Raw genomic sequence first — 25,501 nt, 5'->3', positions numbered from 1 at the left:
GAGAGGGAGGGAGAGGGAAGAAGGGATGAAGGGATGGTAGGGATGGTAGGTGGATGGATGGGTGTTGATTAATGGGGTCTCTGAAATGATTCCTATGGCCTAAAACTTGCCTGGCAAATGTAAAACTGAATTTCAGATCCCAGTGCTTTCTGCACATACCATGGGGATTTTGGCAGCTAGCTCTCTTCTGCTGTTTGGAATCCGCAATAGGAAAGTCCCTAAGATGTCGAAGAGGCATAAAAATAGTGCAAAGGGCAAACATGTGGCTGTGAATTTATGTATGTGCTCAGCTGATCCTGAGAGTTCTGCTGTATGGGACCCCCAATGAGGAGGGGAAATAATACAGATATTTTTGTCTCTTCCAGAGGAAGCATGGGATTTGTTTCAGTTAGCCTCAATCACCAACTTTGCTTGTTGTGTAAGAATATAATTTCACTGTATTGAAAGAATAAGTTTTCCCTACTACAGGACTCTATTCAGATTAGCTCTTTTATCTGGTACTTAGCTAAAGGAAAGGTCACCCAAGGAAAGTTGAATTCTAAGTTGTGATTTTTGGTTTTTGTTTTGCTTTGGTACTGGTTTAGATTCTAATTGTGATTTTACTATGAAGTAGTTCTATTTTTGTAACTGATGCTCATATTTTTCTCTGTACACATGTCTCCATATTTCTTTTTCTCACCCAGAGAGAGAGAGAGAGAGAGAGAGAGAGAGAGAGAGAGAGAGAGAGGGAGAGGGAGAGTATGGTTTTCCTCTTTTGGTTTATTTTGGGGCCACACCAGGCATTGCTCAGGGTTTCTTTACTCCTGGCTCTGCACTCAGGGATCACTCCCCAGTGGGCCATATGGGTTGTTGGGGAACGAACCCTGGGGTAGGCCTGTGCAAGGCAGGTGCCCTTCCCTCTGTTCTGAATGCTATTTCCTTTTAGCTGTATTTTTCAAATTGCTTATCTTTCTTTAAATATATGCTTAAAAATCAAGCAGCAAACAGTGTAGGGCTGAAGGTATGGTATAGCAGGCAAGGAACCTACCTTAAACGCAGCTCACCAAAGTTCGTTCCCAGCATTAAATAGGATCCCTCAGCACAGAGCCAGGAGTAACCCCTACGCACCACAGGGTGTGGCCCAATAAAACAAAAAAAATTAAAATACAAAATTTTTGTGCCTATTGTAAAATAATAAAAAAAGTATCTATGGAATAAGGAGTGAAACTAATCAGTCTTACCACTCACTATTGCTACCGCTATTTAGATTTTAATGAGTATCTTCATAGAACTTTTTTTTTTTTTTTGCTAGTGAGGTGGGAGAGGCTACTACCAAGCAGTGCTCAGGGTCTTCAGGCGCCACAACTTGGTATACTGGGCCAGTACTGGCACCCATCTGGACTTTGCACAAGTGTGTGTGTCTCCAGTACCACACAACAACTGGTGATTTACTCATGTGGTACTAAAAATTAAGTCTGGCTTGCATGCCGGAAATCGCCCCTGAGTACCATCATTGTGACGTCCTCTCCCCGACATTCCCAAAACGTCATATAAATGAAATATACATATATATCCTGCAGGGGAGTGACTTATTTTTCCCCTCACTTGTCAAGATCTCCTCAGAGATACTTGAATGTTACTGCCCATATCAGTGAAGTTTTTATTTCTGGTACTTATTCCATGGCTTGGTCTCCCATTGTTGAGCTAGTTACTTTTAATTTTTTTTTTTTTTTACTTTTTAAATAAAGTTGTTACACATGTAAGAGTTTCTGCGTGAACATCATGTTTCCCTAGGATTAATGCCAGGAGTATTATTGCTAGATTATTTAGTACTAACATGTTTACTTTTATTTATTTATTTTTTGGTGGGGACATGTTTACTTTTAGAAGAAACTGCCAAAGCAGTTTCCAGAATATTTACACTAATTTTACATTCTTGCGAGCAGTGTACAGATACTAGTTTTTCAATATACTTTATCTATATTTGATATTATTTATTTTAGCTGTTCTGAGTTATGTGGTAACATCTCAGTGTGGTCTTAAAATTGGCATTTTGGGGAGGACTTGCAGGTGGGTTCCGGTCATTGTAGAGACTCTTCTGATCATTCTTGGCAGGAGTGCTGCTTGAATCGTGTGGTGCCAGGTATTGCCCATCAGTACTTAAGACCTTCATAGCCACCATGTGGTGCTTTGGGCCACCAGCGTTACACCTGGTAAAACTGGGGGTATATGTAGTGCTAGGGTTTGAACCTGGCTTAGCAGCTTACAAGGACTGTAGGCCCCTAATTTGCAATTTTAGCAGCTAAGGATGATGACCATCTTTCTATGTGTTTGTTATTTTCTTACCTTTTTCGGTAAATGTCTTAACCATGTCTTTTGTTTTCTCGTTGTATTTGTTTTCTGCACTGTTTTTCCTTTTGTTGACCTTGCTTTTGGTTTCAAGTCTCAAAGTTTCAGGTCTTGAAATAACTGTCTTATTCTGAACCCTGAAGATTTTTCTCCTGCACACTTTTCTAAAAAGTTCTTTTGTTTATTATTGAATACCATCATTTATTTTGAGTTAACATTTTATATAAAGTATATAAAAAGGTTGGTGAACTTGCATGGTCCTTACTCATACAAAGCATCTGCTCCAGTCCACTGAGCCATCTCTTTGGTCCTGTGTTGCTTTCCTTGGTTGTTTGTGTTTTGTTTGCGGCCCACACCTGGCAGTGCTCAGGACTTAGTTCTGGCTCTGTAGTCAGGGATTACTCTGGTGGGCTCAGGGAACCATATGGGCTGCCAGAGATTGAACCCAGGTTGGCCGCGTGCAAGGCAAGCCCCTGACTCCCCCTGTACTGTCTCCATCTGGCCTCAATGTTGTTACTTTCCTTTATGGCTAGACTGCTTCACCTTTTTCCTCTTGTGACCTCTTTTCACCAAAGATATATGGGATGGACAAGCACTGTCACATTCATTGTTCATGTGATTTTGAATAAATGTTTGGTTGTGTTGAGAGAAATCTTCCTTGCCTTTGTGGCGGGGCGGGGGCAACTCCATGTGGGCTGGGGATCCGCAGTTACGATGCTAGGTTTTTGGGTGGAACTTAGAAACTATTTTTCTAATTATGTGTTTTGGGGCTATAATTTTGTCTCAGTCTTGCTTTAAACAGTGTTCTACAAATTTTAGTACATGATAATTTCGTTTCAGTGTCGCTTTTCCTTGAGATTTCCTCTTTAACACATGTATAAGTTAGAAGTATGTTCCAAACATATGGAGATTTCCCTGATACTTTTTTTTTTTTTAAAGTATTATTGTGATCAGAAACACTCTGTTGACTTCAGGTCTTTTTAATTATTTAAATTTTGTCTTACATCCAGCACATAGTTTCTTTTAATATGTTGGCACTTGAAAGACATGTAGCTATGCATTAAAAATTATGAACAGCTTTCTCCTGAAGAAAGCACAATTGATTTAGGCTCAGGAGTGAATGTGTGTATTTTTTCTTATAGGGGGGCATTCCTTATATATACACCCAGACACCCCATTTCTGGTGTCTGGGGCATTCAGAACTACTTCAGGACTAAAGCCTCGGGACCTCACACATTCAAGGCTCTGTTACCCTTTGAACCACATTCCTGTTTTTGCTCCCCTCCTTTTTCTTTGTTATAAAATGGTTTCTGTGTTCTGTATAATGGAATTATACATTCCTTGAGTTTTAGTAAAGCTTGTCTTTTATACGGACATTATGGGACCGTGTTGTTTTTCACTATGGGAAAATTTCCTAGTGACTGACTCAATTATTTTATTTTTCTGTAAATTGTAGATTTACTTGTTTCAGATTTATTATATATGTATGTACATGTGTAAGTTATGTGTATGAAAGCACATATTGCCGTGTATTTTGAAAGTCTTCAGCATCTGTAATTATGACTCCTTTTTCATTTATTATTTGAGCATGGCTCTTTTCCTTTCTTTGACTAGGTCAGTTGCTACAAATATATCTTTTGGTTGCAACAAAGAACTACTTTGTTGTTGAGGTATCTGTACTTTGCTTTCTCTTTCACACTAAATTTTGCTTTTTCATGTAGTTTTTTTTTTTATTTTATAGTCTACTTTTCTGACTGCTTGAGATGTCCAATTTATTTTTGGTTCTTAAGTGCTTTCAAAATTTCTTGTTTGACGACTGAATTTTCAGAAATTTCCAAACCTAAGGGGTAAAATTTCAAAATGGTTTCATTTTTGTTATGGTTGTCAGAGAATACAGGTGTTATATGATGCAAAATAAATGAAACTTACTAGAATTTTCTGTATGTTCTTGCAATAGATCAATTTTTACATATGTTCTTTTCTCTGGAAAATAGTTTTGTGTTTAAAATTAAACTTAATGGTTTTAATATCACTTCTCAAATTTTTTTTTTTTTTTTTTTTTTTTTTTTTTTTTTTTTGCTTTTTGGGTCACACCTGGCAATGCACAGGGGTCATTCCTGGCTCATGCACTCAGGAATTACCCCTGGCGGTGCTCAGGGGACCATATGGGATGCTGGGATTCGAACCCGGGTTGGCCGCGTGCAAGGCAAATGCCCTACCCGCTGTGCTATCACTCCAGCCCCACACTTCTCAAATTTAATGTTAATGCTACTTTGACTATTAATGAAGTAAATAGGTAGATATTCACCTAGTCTATTTTTATTTTTTTTGGGGGGTCATACCCGGTGATGCATAGGGGTTACTCCTGGCTCATGCACTCAGGAATTACTCCTTGTGGTGCTCGGGGGACCATATGGGATACTGGGAATCGAACCCGGGTCGGCCACGTGTAAGGCAAACATCTTACCCTGTGCTTTTGCTCCAGCCCCAGTTTTTTCATGTTGTTATGAAAGTTTCAAACCTTCATTAACCTCAATTTGAGCCACTTTTTCACCCACTTTTTGGTGGCCTTTTTGGGCCACCTTTTGGTGGTCTTGAGCTTTTTGGTATGACTCTTTTAAAAAATATGGATTAATCCTACACAGTTCTGTGCAACTCTTGAAAAATTCTTTTCTTGGTGTGCTTACAGTGCTGAAACTGGTGAAAGATGGCAGAAGAAGTGGTGGTAGTTGCCAAATTTGACTATGTGGCCCAACAAGAACAAGAGCTGGACATCAAGAAGAATGAGAGATTATGGCTTCTGGATGATTCTAAGTCCTGGTGGCGAGTTCGAAATTCCATGAATAAAACAGGTTTTGTGCCTTCTAATTATGTGGAGAGGAAAAATAGTGCTCGAAAGGCATCTATTGTAAAAAACCTAAAGGATACCTTAGGTAAGTTGTTTCTTTGGTAAACCTTTTAAAAAGGCAGGGTGGTGCAGGGACTTGGGGGGTGGGGAGGAAGGGATTGTAGAGCTTGGTTCTTGGTATAGGACTGGCAGCAATAAACAGACTTTAGTAGAAAAGGCCAGAACTAGAATTCTGTTTCAGCAAGATAAGTTTAGTTGATGGCATGTTTTCAAGTCAAGAGCAGTGAAGATCTTAGGCTTTCTGTTAGTCTATAAGGCTGGAGTTCAAGGTGAAGCCTGAGTTGTACTGACACCTCTCATGAGACTCTTGGAAGTATGGGTGCTCTTTGTAGTTTAGAGTTAGTAGGCAAATTCTGCATCTATTTGGAACAGGGATTAGTGAGTGAAATGCAAAATATCCTGTTGGCAGTAATTTCACACATCACACTGATCTGTTTCACTATCTGATTTATATTTTGAGTTTAGTTTTTAAATTAGCAAACCATCACTGTGTTTCTTTATATGTCTGGTAGTTTTAAATTGTGGGTTATTGCTGTAGATAGATACCTACAATGCTGATCTCTTCCTATTGTATTTTCTCTCTTTTCTTTTCTTTCTTCCTCTAACTGTAGTTTGTTTGTTTTTACCAACCTCTATTAAGGCTAGAGATAGTGGAACCTGCTTCACATAGAGTCTGACTGAGCTGATAGGAAGGAAATATGCACAGATGAGAACTGGGCTCTCCCAACCCCCCACCTTTTTTAAAAATAAATTCAACTCTTCTAGGCTGACAGGAAGGAATTGGGAGGGACCATATTTCAGTTTTGGTATTCAGGCAAGTATGCTGTTGCTTGTGGTTCTTTGTATATTATGTAGAGGGAAAGCAAAAAATTTTCCTTGTAAAGATAATTTGGAAATAGTATATATAAAACAACTGGGGAAAAAGCCCAAAAATCAACAGTAGAGTACAAATCTTTGTTTTTACAGACTGAAAAACTAAATTTTAATATAGTTCAAAGTAAGATATAAAATACAAAAATATCAATTTCTTAATTGAAAACTTGGAGAAATGGCTCAATCAACTGAATGCACGCTTTTCAGGCCTAGGTTTGATTCCTGGTAACTACATGGCCTAGCATTACCAGGAACAACCCTTGAGCACAAAGATGGGAGTAGCCACATGACCCAAGAAACAAAGAATTCAGACTACGGAAAAGAGAAACAATCAACATTTTCTAGTATTCCTTTTTTTTTTTTTTTTTCTTTTTGGGTCACACCCAGCAATGCACAGGGGTTATTCCTGGCTCTGCACTCAGGAATTACTCCTGGCAGTGCTCGGGGGACCATATGGGATGCTGGGAATCGAATCCGGGTCGGCCACATGCAAGGCAAACGCCCTACCCGCTGTGCTATTGCTCCAGCCCCTCTAGTATTCTTAAATGTAGTTAATACCAGTGCATTATCACCACTGGTTTGCAGTTGATTGTAGTTTAATTAACCCAAATTGTGTTGTTGATGTCAGTAAAGTCTTTTTTTTTTTTGTCAGTTTTTATTTTGTATTTTGGGGGGCCACACTCTGGTGCTCAGGTGATCATAGTGTGATGTCAGTTAGCAAACTGGGGTTAGCCATGTGCAAGCACGTGCCTTACCCTGTACTATCTCACTAGCCCCCATAAATGGAGCTGTTAATGTGAATTTTAATCATGAAGTACTTAAATAACTTTTCTTAGGTTATCTCTTTTAGCAAATATAAGACCATCATCATTAGTTTTTAAACAAAGGATGGGCTGGAGCGATAGCACAGTGGGTAGGGTGTTTGTCTTGCATACTGCCGACCCGGATTCGATTCCTCTTGGAGAGCCCCGCAAGCTATTGAGAGTATCCCGCCTGCACAGCAGAGCCTGGCAAGCTACCCATGGCATATTGGCTGTGCCAAAAACAATAACAACATCTCACAATGGAGACGTTACTGGTGCCCACTTGAGCAAATCGATGAACGGGAGGACTGTGTGCTACCGACAGTGAAACAAAAGATTAAAAGACTTTCCTTGACTAGCTGAAGAGATTAGACTTTAAAGCCAATAAAGTAGATATTTAAAAGAAGTTTATTAGTGTTGATAAAAAGGTAGCTTATATCGAGAAATCCTCATAGCTATGAAGTCTCAAAAGGGTAAAGATCATGCCTAGACTTTTAAAAAAATTCCTTTGAGATGACTGGAGAAATAATAATGGGTAAGGCACTTGCCTTGCACATGGCCAACCTGGGTTCAATACCTAGCACTGAATAAGCCTAGCCCACCAGGAGTAAGCCCTGAACACAGCTCTGTGTGGCCCTAAAACTAAATAAATAAAAATTAAAATCCCTTTAAGAAGGGTCACTGGTATCCTGGGACTAGGGCAGATGTGACAGTGAATAAAGCCTTGTAGAGCAGAGGAAAATAACCTAGTTTTAGATATTGCTGCATATAAAAAAAATTAAAACATATTGACTTAGTATTTATGGTATTCTTGGGAAGTCTTTCATTGTATTTTTAATATTATTCAAATAATTGTGGCAGAATTTTATATGTGTGTAAGTCCTAATTTTAATACTGCAATCACAGTATTAAAGGTTATAATTAAAATTTACTATTCTTGTTACCTGTACTTCAAAATGTTGTTTTAAATTGGTGATCTATGGTTAACCTGATAAAATAATGTAAATTCAGCTTTTTGCATCAGAGATGGGTTTTGTTTTCTCTCACAATTTTTTTAACCGTTTTGGTGATTTAAGTGTCCCTCATAATTAATAGATTTGCTTATAGTGATTGTACTGCTGGTAGAGGCATTGTTTGAAAGCTTAGGAAAAAATGGGGAAAACAAAGGAAAGAATGGATACCTGAATGTATTTTCACCTATTGGAAAATATTTATGCTTTAAAGCTTCTCCGAAAATAAATCTCAGTAAGAGCACAATTGTGGCCTTTGTGATAACTTGTTTTACAGGTTCCAGTATAGTTATGTTAGGGGGGAAACGTTTTGAAGAGAGAGAAGCCTCAGTAAAAACTTTCTATTGCCTGGGTGTGCGCCAAGTCACATGGATTGGGTGGGGAGTTTCAGTGTTGCAGAACAGACCAGGAAGCTCAGGGAATTATCCTGAGCTGTGTTAACAAACCGAAAGAACTTGGGAGTTTACGAAAATGGACTGGCTAAAAGTCGTTAAAGACCTTTTCAGTAAGTTTATTAAATCCTTGTTTTCTTCAAATTCTTAAATTAAAAGGGAACTGTATGGAGAGAACGTTTTTTCATTTATATAGGCTAGTGCTTTATGCTGTTTATGAAAGAAACTAGTTGGTGATTTATTACAGTATTAGATAGTTTTAAAATGTTTTAGTAGTAAGGTTTAAACAGCATATAGGAAAAGACTGAGTTGCATTTGTAATATGGTAACTTTCAACCTAGTGTTAACATTGAAAGTTCTGAACATAAAAACTTTAGGAAAAAATAGATTTAGTATAAAGGAAGTTCCTTTATACTCAGTATTTGAGCACAGTGTTTTAGTACTTTGTAATTAAATGAATGTACAGAAAATAATAGAAGTAATATTTAATAGAAGTAAAGAGACTAATCCATGTAGAATTGGTAGAAAATGGTGTTTTTGGTAACTGAAATCTGAGAGCAGGAAACAGAAAAATCGTGAATTTTTTTTTAAGTTTAAGTCAGAAAATATACTAATATTTGTTAAATTTCTGATCTCTTTCTCTGCTGGTGGCCTTATGATTTGTGGTAGCCAACTTGACTTAAGTTTTAGAGCACATTTGTGTGGTGTTTCTAGAAAAGTGAACAGAGGAATTATGGAAATCTCTTAAGCATAAGGCGCCTAAAGAAATAATAACTGTTGAGAGTTTCCGGAGAAGAAGGCACAGTAGAAAAGAAGCAACCCTTTTTTTAAAAAAAAAAATGTATAATATTAATAATAAATTTGTTCTTAAAGTTTTTTTTTTTAACTTGCTTTGGGGGGAGGGGAACCACACCCAGTTACACTCAAGGGCTGACTCCTGGCTCCTCGCTCACTAAATCACTCCTCGAAGGCTTGGGACCATATGGGAAGCCAGGGATCGAACCCAGGTGGGTGATGTGCAAGGCAAGTGCCCTACCCACTGTATTATCACCTCAGCCCCTGTTTTTCTTTTTTTGTTTTTTGTTATTTGTTCATTTTAATGGTCAAGTAACTTTAGTTTTTGAAGGAATCTTCGTTTTAAAGAGCCTGTTGATATCTGCACATTTTTTATTGAGTGTATTGCAAGCTAGGCAAAATCATTAAACAAAAAACTAGTAATTAATTTCACAGAATTAACATTCTGGTGAGAAGGTATATGATTGTTATTAAGAATAATAAAGTAGATTTTATATTTAGATGATGTTATGAAGATGTTATTTGATCATGAAATGTTATTATACACCAAAAATGATAGTATATATTATGTGAAATAAAGATGCAGTATTCTCAGTAAAATAAAAATTTTATTTCTCTGATCTTAGAAAGTTCATCATTAATTCTAAATGCAGTTGTAGACTGAGGACTCAGAATTTGCCATTTATAACAAAATATCTCTTTCCTTTGGGGGTGAAGAGGAGCTGTATTGTTTGTCAGAGTAGAAACAGTTATTCACTTACCTGTTAATCAGTTGTACTTAAAATATGGAGGAGCAGGGCTGGAAAGATAATTCCAGGGATTGAGCATATGTTTTGGATGATGGAGGCCTCGTTAATTTCATCTTAGTTTTTAAAATGTTTAAATGGTTTTGGTTTGGGGGCCACACCCTGTGGTGCTGGGATTTACACTGACAGTCCTCAGGGTCATGTGATAAAGGGGATCAAGCCCAGGTCTCGTCCTTCATGCAAGCATTTGCTCAGCTTACTGATCTGTCACAGGCCCAAGGCCTAGCCTCAGCCCCCGACACTGCATATTCCCCAATTGCTCCTGGAAACAACCCCTGAGCTCAGAGTTTAGTATTGCCCTTCAGCACCACCAGGGATTTATTCTCCAAACAAAACTAAAAATAGAGAAACAATTTGTTGGTACCCTGAATATCCTTGTTGGGTATCCTGAATATCCTGGAGAAATGTCTGTCTTACACAAAACAGATATTAACAATTTTAAAATTATATCAATTAAATGAATAGATTTAAAACTTGTAATACAAATTAAAGCTATGAAAAATCACTACATATTTATACTTAGCATACCTCCATTCTGCTTCTACTTAGACCACTTATTAGCCATGTCATCAAAGGCTTACAACTAAACTTCCCTGACATTTTTCTTATTTGTAAAGGGAGTGAGATGATCCTGAAAAGTTCTCCACCTCTTTTTTTTGCGCTTACCTCTCAACCAGTGCTGGAGGGAGTGGGGTTCGGGATCGCTCTCCCGAGGTCTGAGAGTTCACCGTTAGTGCCCCAAGCCAGCAGTATGGCCCAGCAGTTCTGGGGCCATCGGGACCACCCTGGCTGTGCTCAGGAGTTCATGTGGCATGCTAGGAATTTTGGTGTCAGCTCATGCAGGGACAAAACATGTTTTGTTCAAAAATGTTAATGGAGGCTCCTAGGCCCTGGAAAGACCCATTGTATGCTAAAAATCATACAATGTTAGTGAAACATAAGACTGATCAGTCTTACATGTGTCAGAGAATTCCAGGAATCCATGATAAAGAAACCTGGCTTTGGAGAAGTAGGAACATAAGTAAAAAATTACAGTTCACTAAGAATAGGAAAAATCAGTAATAATTTCTTTGGTTGAATTCATAGAACCCACTGATTTTGATGGAGGAAAACCACATAAAGAAGACCTAATGCTGGAAGAATCTCTAACGCATTAGGTTCAGAAATATAAGTGAAAGCTAAAAACTGGAAAAGAAAGATGCATCCCACTGTCTCAGGTTTAAATACCTGATAACACATAGGGCTCCTTAGCACCCCCAGGGGTTATTTCTGAACAGAGACAAGAATAGCTTCTGACCTCTGTTCTGTGACCCTAAACCACCTTCCTTACAAGTAAAAGTAACTTTTGTTTTTGGTTCTGGGCCACACTCTGAGTAAGCTCAAGGTTTACTCCTGATTCTGCTCAGGGACCACCCTACCCTGCAGAGCGATAGCAGTACACGTCTCTGGCCCCAAATAAGTTTGTTTTTTTTTTTTAAAAAAAAAGATGATTACTGGGTTGGATCGATAGCACAGCGGGTAGGGTGTTTGCCTTGCTTGAGGCTGACCTGGGTTTGATTCCCCTGTCCCTGTCAGAGAGCCCGGCAAGCTACCGAGAATATCCCGCCCAGACGGCAGAGCCTGGCAAGCTAGCCATGGCATATTGAATATGCCAAAAAAAAGTAACAAGTAGTCTCACAGTGGAAACGTTACTGGTGCCCGCTCGAGCAAATTGATGAGCAACGGGATGACAGTGCTACAGTGACAGTGCTTAAAAAAAGATGATTACTAAGATTTATTTACTAAGTGATGTTATAATAATGTAGATATTAAGAAAAATCTCGACATACTTCAAAATGATACATATTTTTGTTTGTTTTGGGGCCACACCTTGTAGTGCTCAGGGGTTATTCCTGGCTCTGTACTCTGGAATTACTCCTGGCAGTGCTTGGGGGACCATATAGGATGCTGGAGATCAAACCCAGGCAGGCTGCATGCAAGACAAGTGCCCTACCCACTGTACTATGGCTCCAGCACCTCAGAATGGTGTTGATTAAAATATGTGAGTTACTGAGATTAGGAAACAGTTCTGTCAGAAGAGAAAAGTAAGACAAATGGCTAGGACTAGACTTCTCTAAAATGAGAAGATTAGTATGTATACTGAGACAAGTCTCACAATGGAGACGTTACTGGTGCCCACTCGAGCAAATTGGTGGGCAACAGGATGACAGTGACAGTGACACTGAAAACAGTAAAATTGGCTGCTTCATATATTCCCTAACTTCACATTATGCACTAAAGTTACAGTAATCAAAATATAAAAGTGGTGTGCTATTGGAATAAAAAGACATATAAGCCTGTGAAATAGAATTGAGAACCCAGAATTAAATCCTCACTTATTGTCTGTAGCACTGTAGCATCATTGTTCATCGATTTGCTCGAGCGGACATATAACGTCTCCATTGTGAGACTTGTTGTTACTTTTTCTGGCATATCGAACGTGCCACAGGTAGCTTGCCAGGCTCTGCCGTGCGGGTGGGATACTCTCGGTAGCTTGCCAGCCTCTCCGAGAGGGACGGAGGAATCAAACCCGGGTTGTCGGTGTGCAAGGCAAATGCCCTACCCTCCATGCTCCAGTCCATCCTCACTTACATGGACAGAAATTTATGACAAAGGACCACAAGTATAAAATGGAGAAAGGATAATAAACTCAGCAAATGGTGTTATGTGAAAACTGGATAACTACATGCCAAGGAATGAAATTAAACTACAATCTCAACACTATGCATACAAGTTAACTTAAAATGGATTAAAGACTTGATCTTTACACCAACAGCCATAAATAACATTGAAGAGAACAGGCAAAAACACTTCATGATACTCATTTCTGACTTTGGGAATTTCACTTTTATCAAGCAAGGAAAACAAAACAAAAATAGAAAAATGGAATTATATCAAACTAAAACATTTTTGCACAGTGAAAGAATCTGTCTTGAAATAAAAAGAATGTGAGAAAATATTCCCTTACCATACATCTAATAAAGAACTATTAGTAAAGGACAAGAATGCACAAAAATCAATCATGAAAAACTGTCAGAAAATGGAAGGAAGAGTTGAACTAACTTTGTACCCAGGATGATATATAAGTGGCCAACTAACACATGAAGAAACTGTACATCATGTGCAAGCAGGAAACACACAACAAAATAGCAGTGGTGTACCACTTCACACATGTGAGAGTGGCTTATATCAAAGAGGTTAGAGACAAAAGTTGTGCTGAGAATGTAGAGAAAAAGGAATTCTCATACAGTATTGGCAAAAATGTCAATTACCACTTGCTCCCTATGGAAAACAGCATGAAGATATCTCAAAAATTAAAAATAGAACTACTGACCAACATTTCTACCCCTGAGTATCTGAATAACACAGTAAATCCAAATGATAATGTGCATATCTCTATTTATTGCAGTGCTATTTATAGTAACCAAGATTTGGAAAAATCCCAAGTGCCCATCAACAGATGAGTGAATTAAGAAGATATGGTACAAATGCACAATTAGAACACTAACTGAGCTGTTAGTAAAGATGAAATCTTGGCTTTTACAAACATAGGTGGGTGGAACTGGGAGGGGGCATGCTACGTAAACCAAGAAGGAAAAAGACAAATACTCATGTAAAAGCAAGGGACTAGACAATGCTCGTTGGAAAAACCCTTAGGTTCTGCAGAAGTGAGGTGACCAAAGGGGAGGGAGCAGTAAAATAACTTCGGATGTTTTAAAGGGTGACTGTCGAGAGTGTGCATACCCTTTCATGTCTACACCTGAGCATATCCCCACAAATCTTGGCCAGGTCCACCTATATGATATAGTGAGATTCGAGGCTGTTGCAGTGAGATTCTGGTTGTTTTTTGTTTGTTTTTAATCTGTTTAAAAGTAAATGAACAGAAGGACCAAGCAGTAGGAAAGTAGTAACTGCATTAGTAGAGTGTTTGCACAGAGTGCTTTACATACAACTTTTCAAAGTTCTTTACAACATTTTATGGGTGAGTACTTATATATTATCACTTTTTCACAAAATGAAAGATAACTAGATGCATGTGACTGACTCCCATTTCCACAGCAGCACCACTGAGAATGACCCTTTAGCACTGCCAGGTGTGGGCAACTCCCACCACCCCTTCACCCCTCAGCAGTAAGTAACTGATGCAGGATCAAATTAACCAGTAAGGAAGAGGACCAAATTTAAACTTGGGTCTACTAGAGCCAGATAAGTGATGGTTTAGGTAGGTTTTGCTATAAATGGCACTAACTGAAATTAGCAAGATAATGATTAACAATGAAGAATTTGGAAAAAAAATAATACATTGATCTGAGAATGTGTAGAATGATATAATTGTAGCTGATTAATGATCGAGAATTTAAGATACATCTTATATTTTTATAATTTCATGTAGTACTTTCGCATCTACTCTGTTGATTGCAGAATGGAAAGGACCAGCTTCTAATACAACAAAGGCAATAGAAAAACTCTTCTCGAGAATGTAGACTGAGGGAAAATCAATCCAGGGATTTTGCAGGTGTTCAGTCATTCACATGACAAACGTTAATGAAGCACATAGTATGGACAGGCACTGGTGATAAAGGTGTTTAAAGATATGTTTTATCTCAAAATATATAATTTGGGTATATATGTATTGTGATTTATGGTAAAACTACCAAGAGTGGCTGTGGCACAAAAGGAAGAATGCATCAACTTTGTTTTGGGGAAAGAAAGGGAATTCGGTTGGAGGAGTACTTAACTACTCCCAGCACTATGTTCAGGATTTGCTTCCAGGGGTGGGTGCTTGGGGACCTACTTTATGGTGCCAGAAATCAAGCATGCCGCCCACATGAAAAGCACATGCTACAGCTCTTTGAGCCTGTATCACTGGTTAAGAGAGGGGGGAATCTTCAGGTGGCAGGGAGGATGTTGCTGCTTTCTTTGTTTTGTTTTGATCAATGCTCAAGGCTTACTCCTGGTTCTGTGTTCAGGGAATATAATGCCAACTCCTGACACTGCCAGGGATAGAACCCAGGTTGGTTGCATGCAGGGCAAATACCTAAAACCCTGGACTGAATCTTGAAGAACAAGAATGGTGAATGTTTCTGCCAAAGGGGGAAAAAACACATTTTTGTGTGAAAATTGAAAGCCTTGAAAAGAGCAGTGTTGTTTTATTTTTAAATTGGGGCGGCGGTGGGGGGCGGCTTGGTGCTTAATTTAGGAGAGAAGATTTCAGTCTTTTTATTTCTTTTCTTTCTTTTTTTTTTTTTTGGTTTTTGGGTCACACCCGGCGATGCACAGGGGAACCGTGCAGGTCAGGGAGCTGACCTAGGTTTACCTTTCGCAATGCACAGCAAGGGCTTTAGTCCTTGGATCTTTCTCCCCAGTTTGAAAACTGAACTCTGACTATTAAAAAGTCAGACTTGTGGTCCAGAGTGATAGTATAGCATGTGGACCACTTTCTTTGTGCACAGCTACCTGGGTTTGATTCCCAGCATCCCATAGGATCCCCAGAGCACCAGCAGGGGAAATCCTGAGTGCAGAGTCCAGAGTAGCCCTTGAGAATCACTGGGTGTGGCCCCCCCCCAAAAAAAAAAAAACAAGTGAAGCTTGTTGAAGGGTTGAACTAAGACAAGTATCTGAAGTAAAGGGCAGGTGATCTGCGTCTCCTTTCAGCACCCGGAGGGTTCCTTCCACGAGCTGGGCATTGTCATTCCCGTCAGGCATGCCAGCAGTGTCCACAGGCCCCAGAGACTGGGCTGGCCCTCTCTTCTTTCATATCCATGTTCATCAGCACCTAGCAGTACATTATCTTTTTTTTTACCACTTCATGTGGAACTTCCTAGAGTCATAGTAAGCCAGTATATGAATATTCCCAAACACATGGAACTCATATAATAAACCATCCTCTTGTATAATAAACCATCCTCTTGTATAATCTGATCATTCTCTTAGTTTGGGGGTGGGGGGGCAGCAGGGATGCCACACCCAGCAGTGTTCACCCTTACTCCTGGCTCCACACTCAGGGATCACTTTTAGCGGGTCTTGGGGGATTATATAGGGTGCCAAGGATGAAACCCTGGGTCTGTCACATGTAAGGTAAACGGCCCACATTATACTCTTGCTCCAGGCCATGGAGGTCCTTTTTAAATAAATGAATGCATTGGAGTTGTTTGGGTTCTCATTGTTGTCTCTTCTGACCATCCCCCTTTTATTTAAACAGGAATTGGAAAGGTGAAAAGAAAACCTAGTGTTCCCGATTCTGCATCTCCTGCTGATGATAGCTTTGTTGACCCAGGAGAACGCCTCTATGACCTCAACATGCCTGCTTATGTCAAATTTAACTACATGGCCGAGAGAGAGGATGAATTGTCATTGACAAAAGGGACAAAGGTGATCGTCATGGAGAAATGCAGTGATGGTTGGTGGCGAGGTAGCTACAATGGACAAGTTGGATGGTTCCCTTCAAATTATGTAACTGAGGAAGGTGACAGTCCTTTGGGTGACCATGTGGGTTCTTTGTCAGAGAAATTAGCAGCAGTTGTCAATAACCTAAACACTGGGCAAGTGTTGCATGTGGTACAAGCTCTTTACCCATTCAGCTCATCCAATGATGAAGAACTTAATTTCGAGAAAGGCGATGTAATGGATGTTATTGAAAAACCTGAAAATGATCCTGAGTGGTGGAAATGCAGGAAGATCAATGGAATGGTTGGTCTGGTGCCAAAAAACTATGTTACTATTATGCAGAATAATCCATTAACCTCAGGTTTGGAGCCATCACCTCCACAGTGTGATTACATTAGGCCTTCACTCACTGGAAAATTTGCTGGCAATCCGTGGTATTATGGGAAAGTCACCAGGCATCAAGCAGAAATGGCATTGAATGAAAGAGGGCATGAAGGCGACTTCCTCATTCGTGATAGTGAATCTTCGGTAAGTTGGTTTCAAAAGTGAGTGGAAATGGAGATTGGGGTATTAAAAAAATAATAAAAGATTGGAGACATTCAAAGACTTCTCTAAAGTTAACCAGGTTAGAAAGATAGGACATGAGCATGAACGTTGATGAATCTCAAGTCAGCATTTATTTACAGCTGCATTGGATTTAAATAAAGTATAGCCATAGCACTGATGTTACTCTAGCTTATTTGGCCATGTCTAGTTCTGTTGGTTTTGTTTTCCTGAAATGTTTTGTGAACACTGAGTTTTTCATTTACAATAGAATAATGTATAAGAATACCAAGAATATTGGGCATTTTCTTATGGCTAATTGAGTATAGATGTTAGCTAAAATAGACCATCAACCATAATATTATTTTTTAGGAGAGTTCTCAAACAGGCATTTTTTGTTCTGCATAATATTTTTAACTGATGAATTTATTATCAGTGCTTAGAAATTTAATTTTTCTTAGATTTAAATTTTCTTAGAAAAAATTTATTTATTTTTTTTATCTTTTGTTTTTGGGTCACACCCGGCGATGCACAGGGATTACTCCTGGCTCATGCACTCAGAAATTACTCCTGGCGGTGCTCGGGGACCATATGGGATGCTGGGATTTGAACCCGGGTCAGCTGCGTGCAAGGCAAACGCCCTATCTGCTGTGCTATTGCTCCAGCCCCCCCAAAAAAATTTTTTTAATTGAACCACCATGAACTACAAAGTTACAAAGATATTTATGATTGAATTTCAGGCATATATTGTTCCAGCTACCCTCCACCAATGTCTCCCAGTTTCCCTCCCACTCCATAGCCTGTGTCTGGCAGACACTTTGCCCCTCCACAATTGTCCTAGTGTTTCCTTCCCTAACTTATCCCCCTGCCACCCCCATGATCTCATACTCTTCCTAAGTTGTCACCTCAGCTCTTTTAGATTGGTCAGTAGTGCCCTCTCCATCTGTTATATAGTGTGTATATAATATATATAACCTAATTATGTAATACATATAAATATATAATGGCACTGTTGTCTTGTTCATCTATTTGTTCGAGTGGGCACCAGTAATGTCTTCATTGTGAGACTTGTTGCTGTTTTTGGCATAGCGAACGCGCCACGGGTAGCTTGCCAGGCTCTGCTGTACGAGCAGGATACTCTTGGTAGTTTGCCGGGCTCTCCGAGAGGGACAGGAATTAAACCCGGGTCAGCCACATGCAAGGCAAACGCCCTACCCGCTGTGCTATCGTTCCAGTCCATAATATATAATATATATTAAAATATTGTATATATCACAGTTTGGTTTTTGGGAGGCCACGCCTGGTGGTTCTCAGGGCTTACTCTTGGCAGTGCTTGGGGGACCAAATAAGGTGCCAGGAATTGAACCCTGATCGGCTGCATGCAAGGTAAGCATCCTGCCACTATCTCTCCAGCTCCTGCATATATAATTTCTGCCCCTTGTAGCCATTTGAATTTAAGACCTCTCACTTCAAATTAATTACTATTTTTGTGTCCTTCAACATTTGAGAATTCAGTCTCTTTTTTTTTTTTTTCTTTTTTTGGGTCACACTAAGCGATGCTTATGGGTTACTCCTGGCTTTGCACTCAGGAATTACTCCTGGCAGTGCTTGGGGGACCATATGGGATGCCGGGGATCGAACCTGGGTCGTCCGCGTGCAAGGCAAACGCCCTACCCGCTGTGCTATCGCTCTGGCCCCGAGAATTCAGTCTCTTAAGAATGTTTTGGATTTTTTTCTGTGTTCCTTTTACAGAAAATAGTTCTTATTCAGATATTAAATAGTTTACTATTGGGGACAAAGGATAATCTAAAAATCTATAAAGGAAAATCTAAAGTAGATAATCTAAAAATAATTGAGCATAATTCCAGATACTTTGTTAAGTGCTAACATTTAATTTGTTAGGATTTTAAGAAAAGTGTTTACATATTTTTTTCTCTTTTTAGCCAAATGACTTCTCAGTATCACTAAAAGCACAAGGGAAAAACAAGCATTTTAAAGTTCAGCTAAAGGACACTGTCTACTGCATCGGACAGCGTAAATTCAGCACCATGGAAGAACTGGTAGAACATTACAAAAAGGCTCCAATTTTCACAAGTGAACAAGGAGAAAAATTGTATCTTATCAAGCATTTATCTTGATACTGAGGACCAGAAGTGACTGCTGCACAGCTGTGATTTATCCTAGTATTGAAGATCCAGAAAATGACAGTTTAGTTGTGCTTGATTGGAAACTGCTGTTTCTAACTTTATATGAGAATTGACTATAATACATAACTCATACATGTATGCTACGTATGCAAAGCATCTGCATAAAGCAACTCCTTATTTTTGGTCTTCTGTTTTATTGTTTTCTTTGCTGTTTTTACTTGTAATGTTAAGGTTTTATAATTTGAAAAAATGATGTAGATCAAGAGTCTTTATATGAAAAATTTCCTTTTTGCCTTTCCTTTATTTCCCTGTAAGGGTACCATGTTAGTCACTTCTGCAATGATTTCATATAAAATTATTTCCATATGTGTCACATCCTAAAATAAATTTCTTTGAGAATGTTTTTTCTGTGACTAAATAGCAATAATAAATGAAAAATTAGAAATTATTTTCAGGTATTTGTCATAAACCATTGTAAATATCAAGTATGTTGTATTTCCATTTTTTAAAAATTATCCATTATCTTTAATGTAAAGCAGGACAAGCTATGGGTTTGAAAACAATCTCTTGAATTTTTTGTGTGCTTCTCATCTGATTATTGAAGACAACAAAGGTATCTCTGAAATATTAGATAGAGATGCACTTGTTTTTTTTTTTCACCTAATATTTTTTTGCCAAGCATCATATATTCAGATATAAGTACCTGCCAGCAAACTCCAGCACCCGGTATGGTCCCCTGAGCCTTCGAGGAGTGGTCCCTCATTGCAGAGCCAGGAGTCAGCTCTGACCACTAGCCCCCTCTCCAGATCTGAATAACCCAAAAAAAAAGTATGGTATTCCTACTATTTTATATATTTCCTTTTAGCTTTAAATTTTGTTGATTGAGACATAATTGAAGTATCCTTGAGAAAGGATGGACTATATTCATTGTTAGAGAAATATAATTTTTAAAATCTTGTTTCTGCAAGTATATATACTTTTTTTTTTTCTAACCAAGTAGAAGTTAGGATTATAGATTAGAGTCTACTAAAGAGTTTTTAAAAAACTAAAATCTCAGGGGTGGGACGGATGGAGACGTTACTGGTGCCTGCTCGAGTAAATTGATGAACAACGGGGTGACAATGACACAGTGATATAGTGAAAGAGTTTTAAATCTGCCTTTGTAGGTCACAGAAGAAATCCAGTAATATTTTACTGCTTAAACCACATAATAAATAATAGGAAGTGATACACTTGAAATATATTTGTAAAAAAATTCCCCAATGGCAGTTGAGTGAACAAAAGGTTTTCCTTATTTAGTATGTTATAAGCAAACTTTATACCATAATTCCTGGTGCTATAATCAAAGGTATCTAATTTGTGGCTTTTTTTTTTTCTCTTTCTTTGCAATGCTGGGAATTGCACTCAGGGTCTTTAATATGCAAGGTAAATGCTTTATCACTGAGCCACATCTCTGGCCCTGAATTTGTGAGGCTTTTGTTTGGAGGTTTCCTTCTATTGTTTCATCTTAATTGCTGTTATTTAAATTAGTTCTTAAAATGTTAAAGATGTGTATTGCCACTGGATGGCAGCTCTGGCCTCTCCCACTGTTCTGATTTCTAGGAATCAGCAAATACAATTAAGATACTGGTTGATATAATTAAGTTATTGGTTGATAGTTTTCATTTTTATTCTGCTTTAAAAATCTTTTAATATTTTTTATCTTAGCGTCTCATTAGAAAATCAGCTCGGAAATAAAAAGTATAGACTTTTTTGCTATAAAATCACTTGAATATAAATTAAGGAAAATAGTTTTAAAGCAGTTTTTAAACAGTAAAACTTTAATTTTAAACAAACTGAGTAATGCTTTCTTTGGGTTCTTCATCTCAGTGGATTTTTCTTTTTAGGTTTTTAAATGTTTTTTGTAAAAGGAAATAATGCAGACATTATTGGTTTTTAGCACTCTAAAGATTTTGAAAAGTGTGAACTATACAGAAGCAGAATGCCATAATTGGAGTTTCCAGATAGTGCACGTATACCAGAAATATCTCTTAAGTGCTCTTTACTGGATGAAAACAGCACTAGGAACTTTTTTTTTAAATTTCAACAATTTATTGAGTTTCTTAAAACTTCAGTCCTTATACCAATGACTATAATACCCCCACCTCATATAGTCCCCGAGCCAAGCCTGCATGGAGTGATTCTGGAGCACTGTAAGGTGTGACCCAAAAGCCAAAAAAGAAAAAAATCATTGAAATAGCTGGCTAGAGGCCAGATTTGTATTAGAAACCAATTTCTCAGAACTTGATACTCTGCATCATGACACAGTGCCCTGTCTGAGCTGTAGACCAAGAAAACTCGGGGAAGAACATTATTATGTAAGTTTTTCCACATGTAAGGAGATACTTAGCTATAAAGATAAGTATGCATAACTGCCTAAGTGATTTCTGAAAATTCTTGGCAGATTTCTTAAAACTTTTTACATAAGTTCAATAATGAAAGGCTGTTGCTTCTTATACTCTGTTACTCGGTTGTGAGGTTTCAGCTGAATCTGTATTTGCATGTATCTTTATTGTTTTATATTGTAACAGGCACCTAAAACTATTTAAAACTATTTCACAGATACATCACTAAACAAAATAGTGATGATCACTATTTAATGATCAAGTCATTAAAATTTGGGTCATGTTAATCATCAATTATCAAAGTAAGATCATCTTTATAAATGCATGGCACATAAATTGTCTCCAGTATTAATGTTCTATTTCTGTCAGTTAATTCAGAGATTGCAAAGCAGGACCATTATCTGGGAAAAGGCAAAACCCTTTCCTCATTTCTCCCCTCCTCCTTCCCTCTCCTCCCCTTCGTACTGTAGAAGTCTCTCAAATCACAATAATGCTTGTTATTGTGATAACTACCTTGTACCAATATACAGAGTAAACATTCATTTCAACCAGTGTTAAAAGACTTTTATCCCACTCTTATTACCTAAGTTCACGTCTCCCGAATGTGAGAGCAGTTTGGAATCTGCCAGCTAACTTCCCCAAAATACTTCAGAAGCAATCCAAATCGGTAAGCAGTGTATTATAGCATATTTAAGCACTTCCACTGATTTTCTTTAATGTAAGGGAGTCCTGGCACCAAAGAGCATAGTGGATGAGGCGTTTGCCCTGCACTCAGCTCATCAGCTTTAGTCCCGCATCCCCAACATCCCATATGGTCCCCAGACCACCACCAGAAGTGATAATATATGTGTGCGGAGCCAGGAGTAGCCACTGAACATTGCCAAGTGTGGCCCTAAGACAAGGGTGGAGGGAAGGCTGATGCTCCCTTGTAATCATAAGATTTGGGTATAAAACTGTTTCCAAATAACTTCACAACAATAGTTTTTCCTTAAGGGATATTTGATTATAAGGTAGATGATATCCACATTTTCTTGTATTATGAAATGCTGGGAGAAGGGTGTTGAGTCACACCCTGCAGTGTGCAGGGGCTCCTGCTGCCTCTGTTCAGGGATCCCTCCTGGTGGTACCTGGGGGAATTGAGGTGTTGGGGGTTGAACTGGGGTGCAAGGCAAGGACCTTTATCCCTATACTATCTCCAGCCTCCATTTACGGTTTTTTGGGTTTTGGTTTTTGCTTTTTGGGTCACACGTGGCGATGAACAGGGGTTACTCCTGGCTCTGCACTCAGGAATTACCCCTGGCGGTGCTCAGGGGACCATATAGGATGCTGGGAATCGAACCTGGGTCGGCCACGTGCAAGGCAAAATGCCCTAGCCGCTGTGCTATCGCTCCAGCCCCTCCATTTACGTTTTAATACCTCATTACTATTTCTGAGAAGCCCATTATTTTAATATCACGTTACTGTATCTGAGGAAAGCTTCTATAGGAATTCAGTCTGATAGCTGGTCCTATTGGTTTAGCCAGTTCATATGACTCAATTCTATTCTCTTTTAAATACAAGATTACTGTGCACACCCTAATTTCTTGCTTTTCTGTGACCTAAGTCACCTCAAAACCAAATTTACCAATAATCTTTGATTTGAAAACATAGTTTGTTGATAAGGTGTTTAATGAGAACTGGAGCCTATTTTGGGCTTGGAGTTTAAGAGTTGTTTCAATTCATGACTTTTGGGGGCCTGGAGGAAGAAGAGTACAGCGGGCTGGGCTTCTACTTTGAATGCACACTTCTGTGGTTCCCTGGGTACCCTCGGGAGGGATTCCTGAGCGCAGAGCAGGAGTAAGCTCTGAGCATCGGGTGTACCTTCCCCCTCCCCCAAAACAAAACATTGACAATATTCGGAGAGGTAAATGTTTAAAACCAAAGTATCTTTTTTGCGTTGATTGTTAACTGGAGCTTTCATTATCTCGGATATTTCAGAACTGACCGGATGCCTACAGTGGCTTAACACAAGCATTTAATTACTTGACTGCCTGATTTTTAAAATATTTCCACTCATTATTTTCTAAGCTATTTTTAAAGCTCATGGGAAAGCTGGTTTCAGTATTTTGGAATAATGTCAAATTTTATTTGTATTTAAAATTATAGAAGACAAAGACTGCTTAATTTCCTCTTTCCATTTTTGTTATACTTTATAGAATGATAAAGACTTCAAACAGGAAAACAACATAAACAGACATAAAAATAGACACTTAAGGTAGTTTAAAGACATTGCTTTATTAAAAAAATCTGGACTCATAATTTATATCTCAAACTATGGAGAAAACAGATAACCCCTGTTAAAGATTAAGATGTGAATTCCAGAAGAATACCGAGTGTTGCCTATTTTAGGTTAAACACAAATGGTGGGTAATTGGTATTTTAGTCCCTAATAGAGAAAGTATCAGAGTAGGCATGTCTTTTCTAGGAGGAAGTTATGCCCAATGAACTTACTAGGATGTTTTTCAGATTACAGATACGGGAAAGTTTTAGAAAATGAGTATTGATTTCATCAGCATAATGATGATTACATAATGATGGTGTCAAGAAGGGAAAATGTGTTTTAAATTTTATTGATGTGTACAATTGTGTCAGTGTTCAGCTTTTGAAGGTATTCATCTAAGCAGTTCACCTCAGATATTTGCTCAGGTGTCATACTATTCTAACTTAGAAATATAATAGTGAAGAAAATGAATAAAGCTACCCAAAGGCTCTCAGAGAACATAATGCTTGGTGGAGAAGTACTATGGAAGTAATGGGTTAGAGTGTGCTTCTGGATCTATATAGTATCAAAGGAGGCCTCTGATAAAAACTACTTGAGCATCTTGTATGCCTATTTTATAGAATCATTGATGACTAGGATTAAACTAAGTGTAAATATAGCAACCAAGTTCATTTAAAGATGATGCTAAATTTTTAACATCACTGTTTCTGGTTTTCAGATTTTTTAAATACAAATAAAAATGGTATTTGTTGTATTTATGTGAAAGTTCTAAGAAAAAGGGCTATTCTGAATAAAGCCCAGTTCTACATCTTAAGAGGACTTGTTGGGGAATGTTACTGGACACAGTAACACTTAAGGACTATAGTGTGTGCTTTGCGTATGATTTTGATCCCTGTCACTGCATATCCTTGATCCTTGAGCATCGGTTGTCCCCCCACACACACACCCTGCCAAAAATAACCTATATCACTGTCATCCCATTGCTCGTCGATTTGCTCGAGCAGGCACCAGTAACATCTCCAATGTGAAACTTGTTACTGTTTTTGGCATATTGAATATGCCATGGGGAGCTTGCCAGGCTCTGCTGTGTGGGATGGAGGACTCAAACCCTGGTCGGTCTCGTGCAAGGCAAACGCCCTACCACTGTGCTATCGCTCCAGCCCCTATTCCCGTGCTAATATTATTACTGTTGATGCAACTGTAATAGCACTAAAGTAGAAGAACAAAAAGGTTAAGGTAGTACCAAAGCTACAGGTTATGCAGGGCTGTTTTTCTTAAACTATATTATAATTCAGATTTTATTTTGAGTTTGGTGGAGAACCAATAAAGATTTTTATGCAGAAAACAGTATAATCACTTTTGGCCTTCGGAAAAATGTGTTTAAAAGATAGACAGAGCCTTGAAAAAAAAAGTATCAAGAAGAGACTATCAAAAAATATTGCAGAGGTCCAATACAAAGGAAAACTTTTTAAAAAGTTTAAGAGAACTGTGATTTACAAAGTTATTTTAGTTGAGTTTTCGGAATATAACATTTCAGTAACAATCCAGCGTCAGCTTCCCTTCACCAGTGACCCCACAACTCCTCCCACCCGTGTCCTTGACAGGCATGTTACTAAGTTCAGTCGCCTCAGTTTCTATCTCATGTTTTCAGTGTTTCTGGGTCTGTGCTTCGGTCATACAACTATACCACTCTCCTACACCGAAAGTATAACCCGACTCCTATTACCCATTACTTCCCTTTTTCATCATCTTCCTTTCCCTCTTGATTTTTTCCTTCTCCCTAAATTCGGGTCCGGTTTGGGCATCTTCTCTTTGCTACATTACAT

General features: G+C 38.5%; 1 protein-coding gene across 4 annotated transcripts in view; it reads left to right on the top strand.

The window, feature by feature from the left end:
• The window catches only part of NCK1 (NCK adaptor protein 1), a 64,017-nt gene extending 44,804 nt beyond the window's left edge, over positions 1–19,213 (top strand). For all 4 annotated transcript variants that reach the window (XM_055128626.1, XM_055128625.1, XM_055128628.1 and 1 more), the window contains 3 exons: positions 5,018–5,261; positions 16,157–16,869; positions 18,828–19,213. In XM_055128626.1, coding sequence (XP_054984601.1) covers positions 5,036–5,261; positions 16,157–16,869; positions 18,828–19,022 — 1,134 coding nt within the window. In that variant the 5' untranslated portion in view covers positions 5,018–5,035 and the 3' untranslated portion in view covers positions 19,023–19,213. The remainder of the gene's footprint in view (positions 1–5,017; positions 5,262–16,156; positions 16,870–18,827) is intronic.
• Positions 19,214–25,501: the final 6,288 nt, after the last annotated feature.

Source organism: Sorex araneus, chromosome 2, assembly GCF_027595985.1.
Source record: "Sorex araneus isolate mSorAra2 chromosome 2, mSorAra2.pri, whole genome shotgun sequence".
NCBI classification, from domain to species: Eukaryota; Metazoa; Chordata; class Mammalia; order Eulipotyphla; family Soricidae; genus Sorex; species Sorex araneus.
This window is presented reverse-complemented; position numbering and strand designations above follow the sequence as displayed.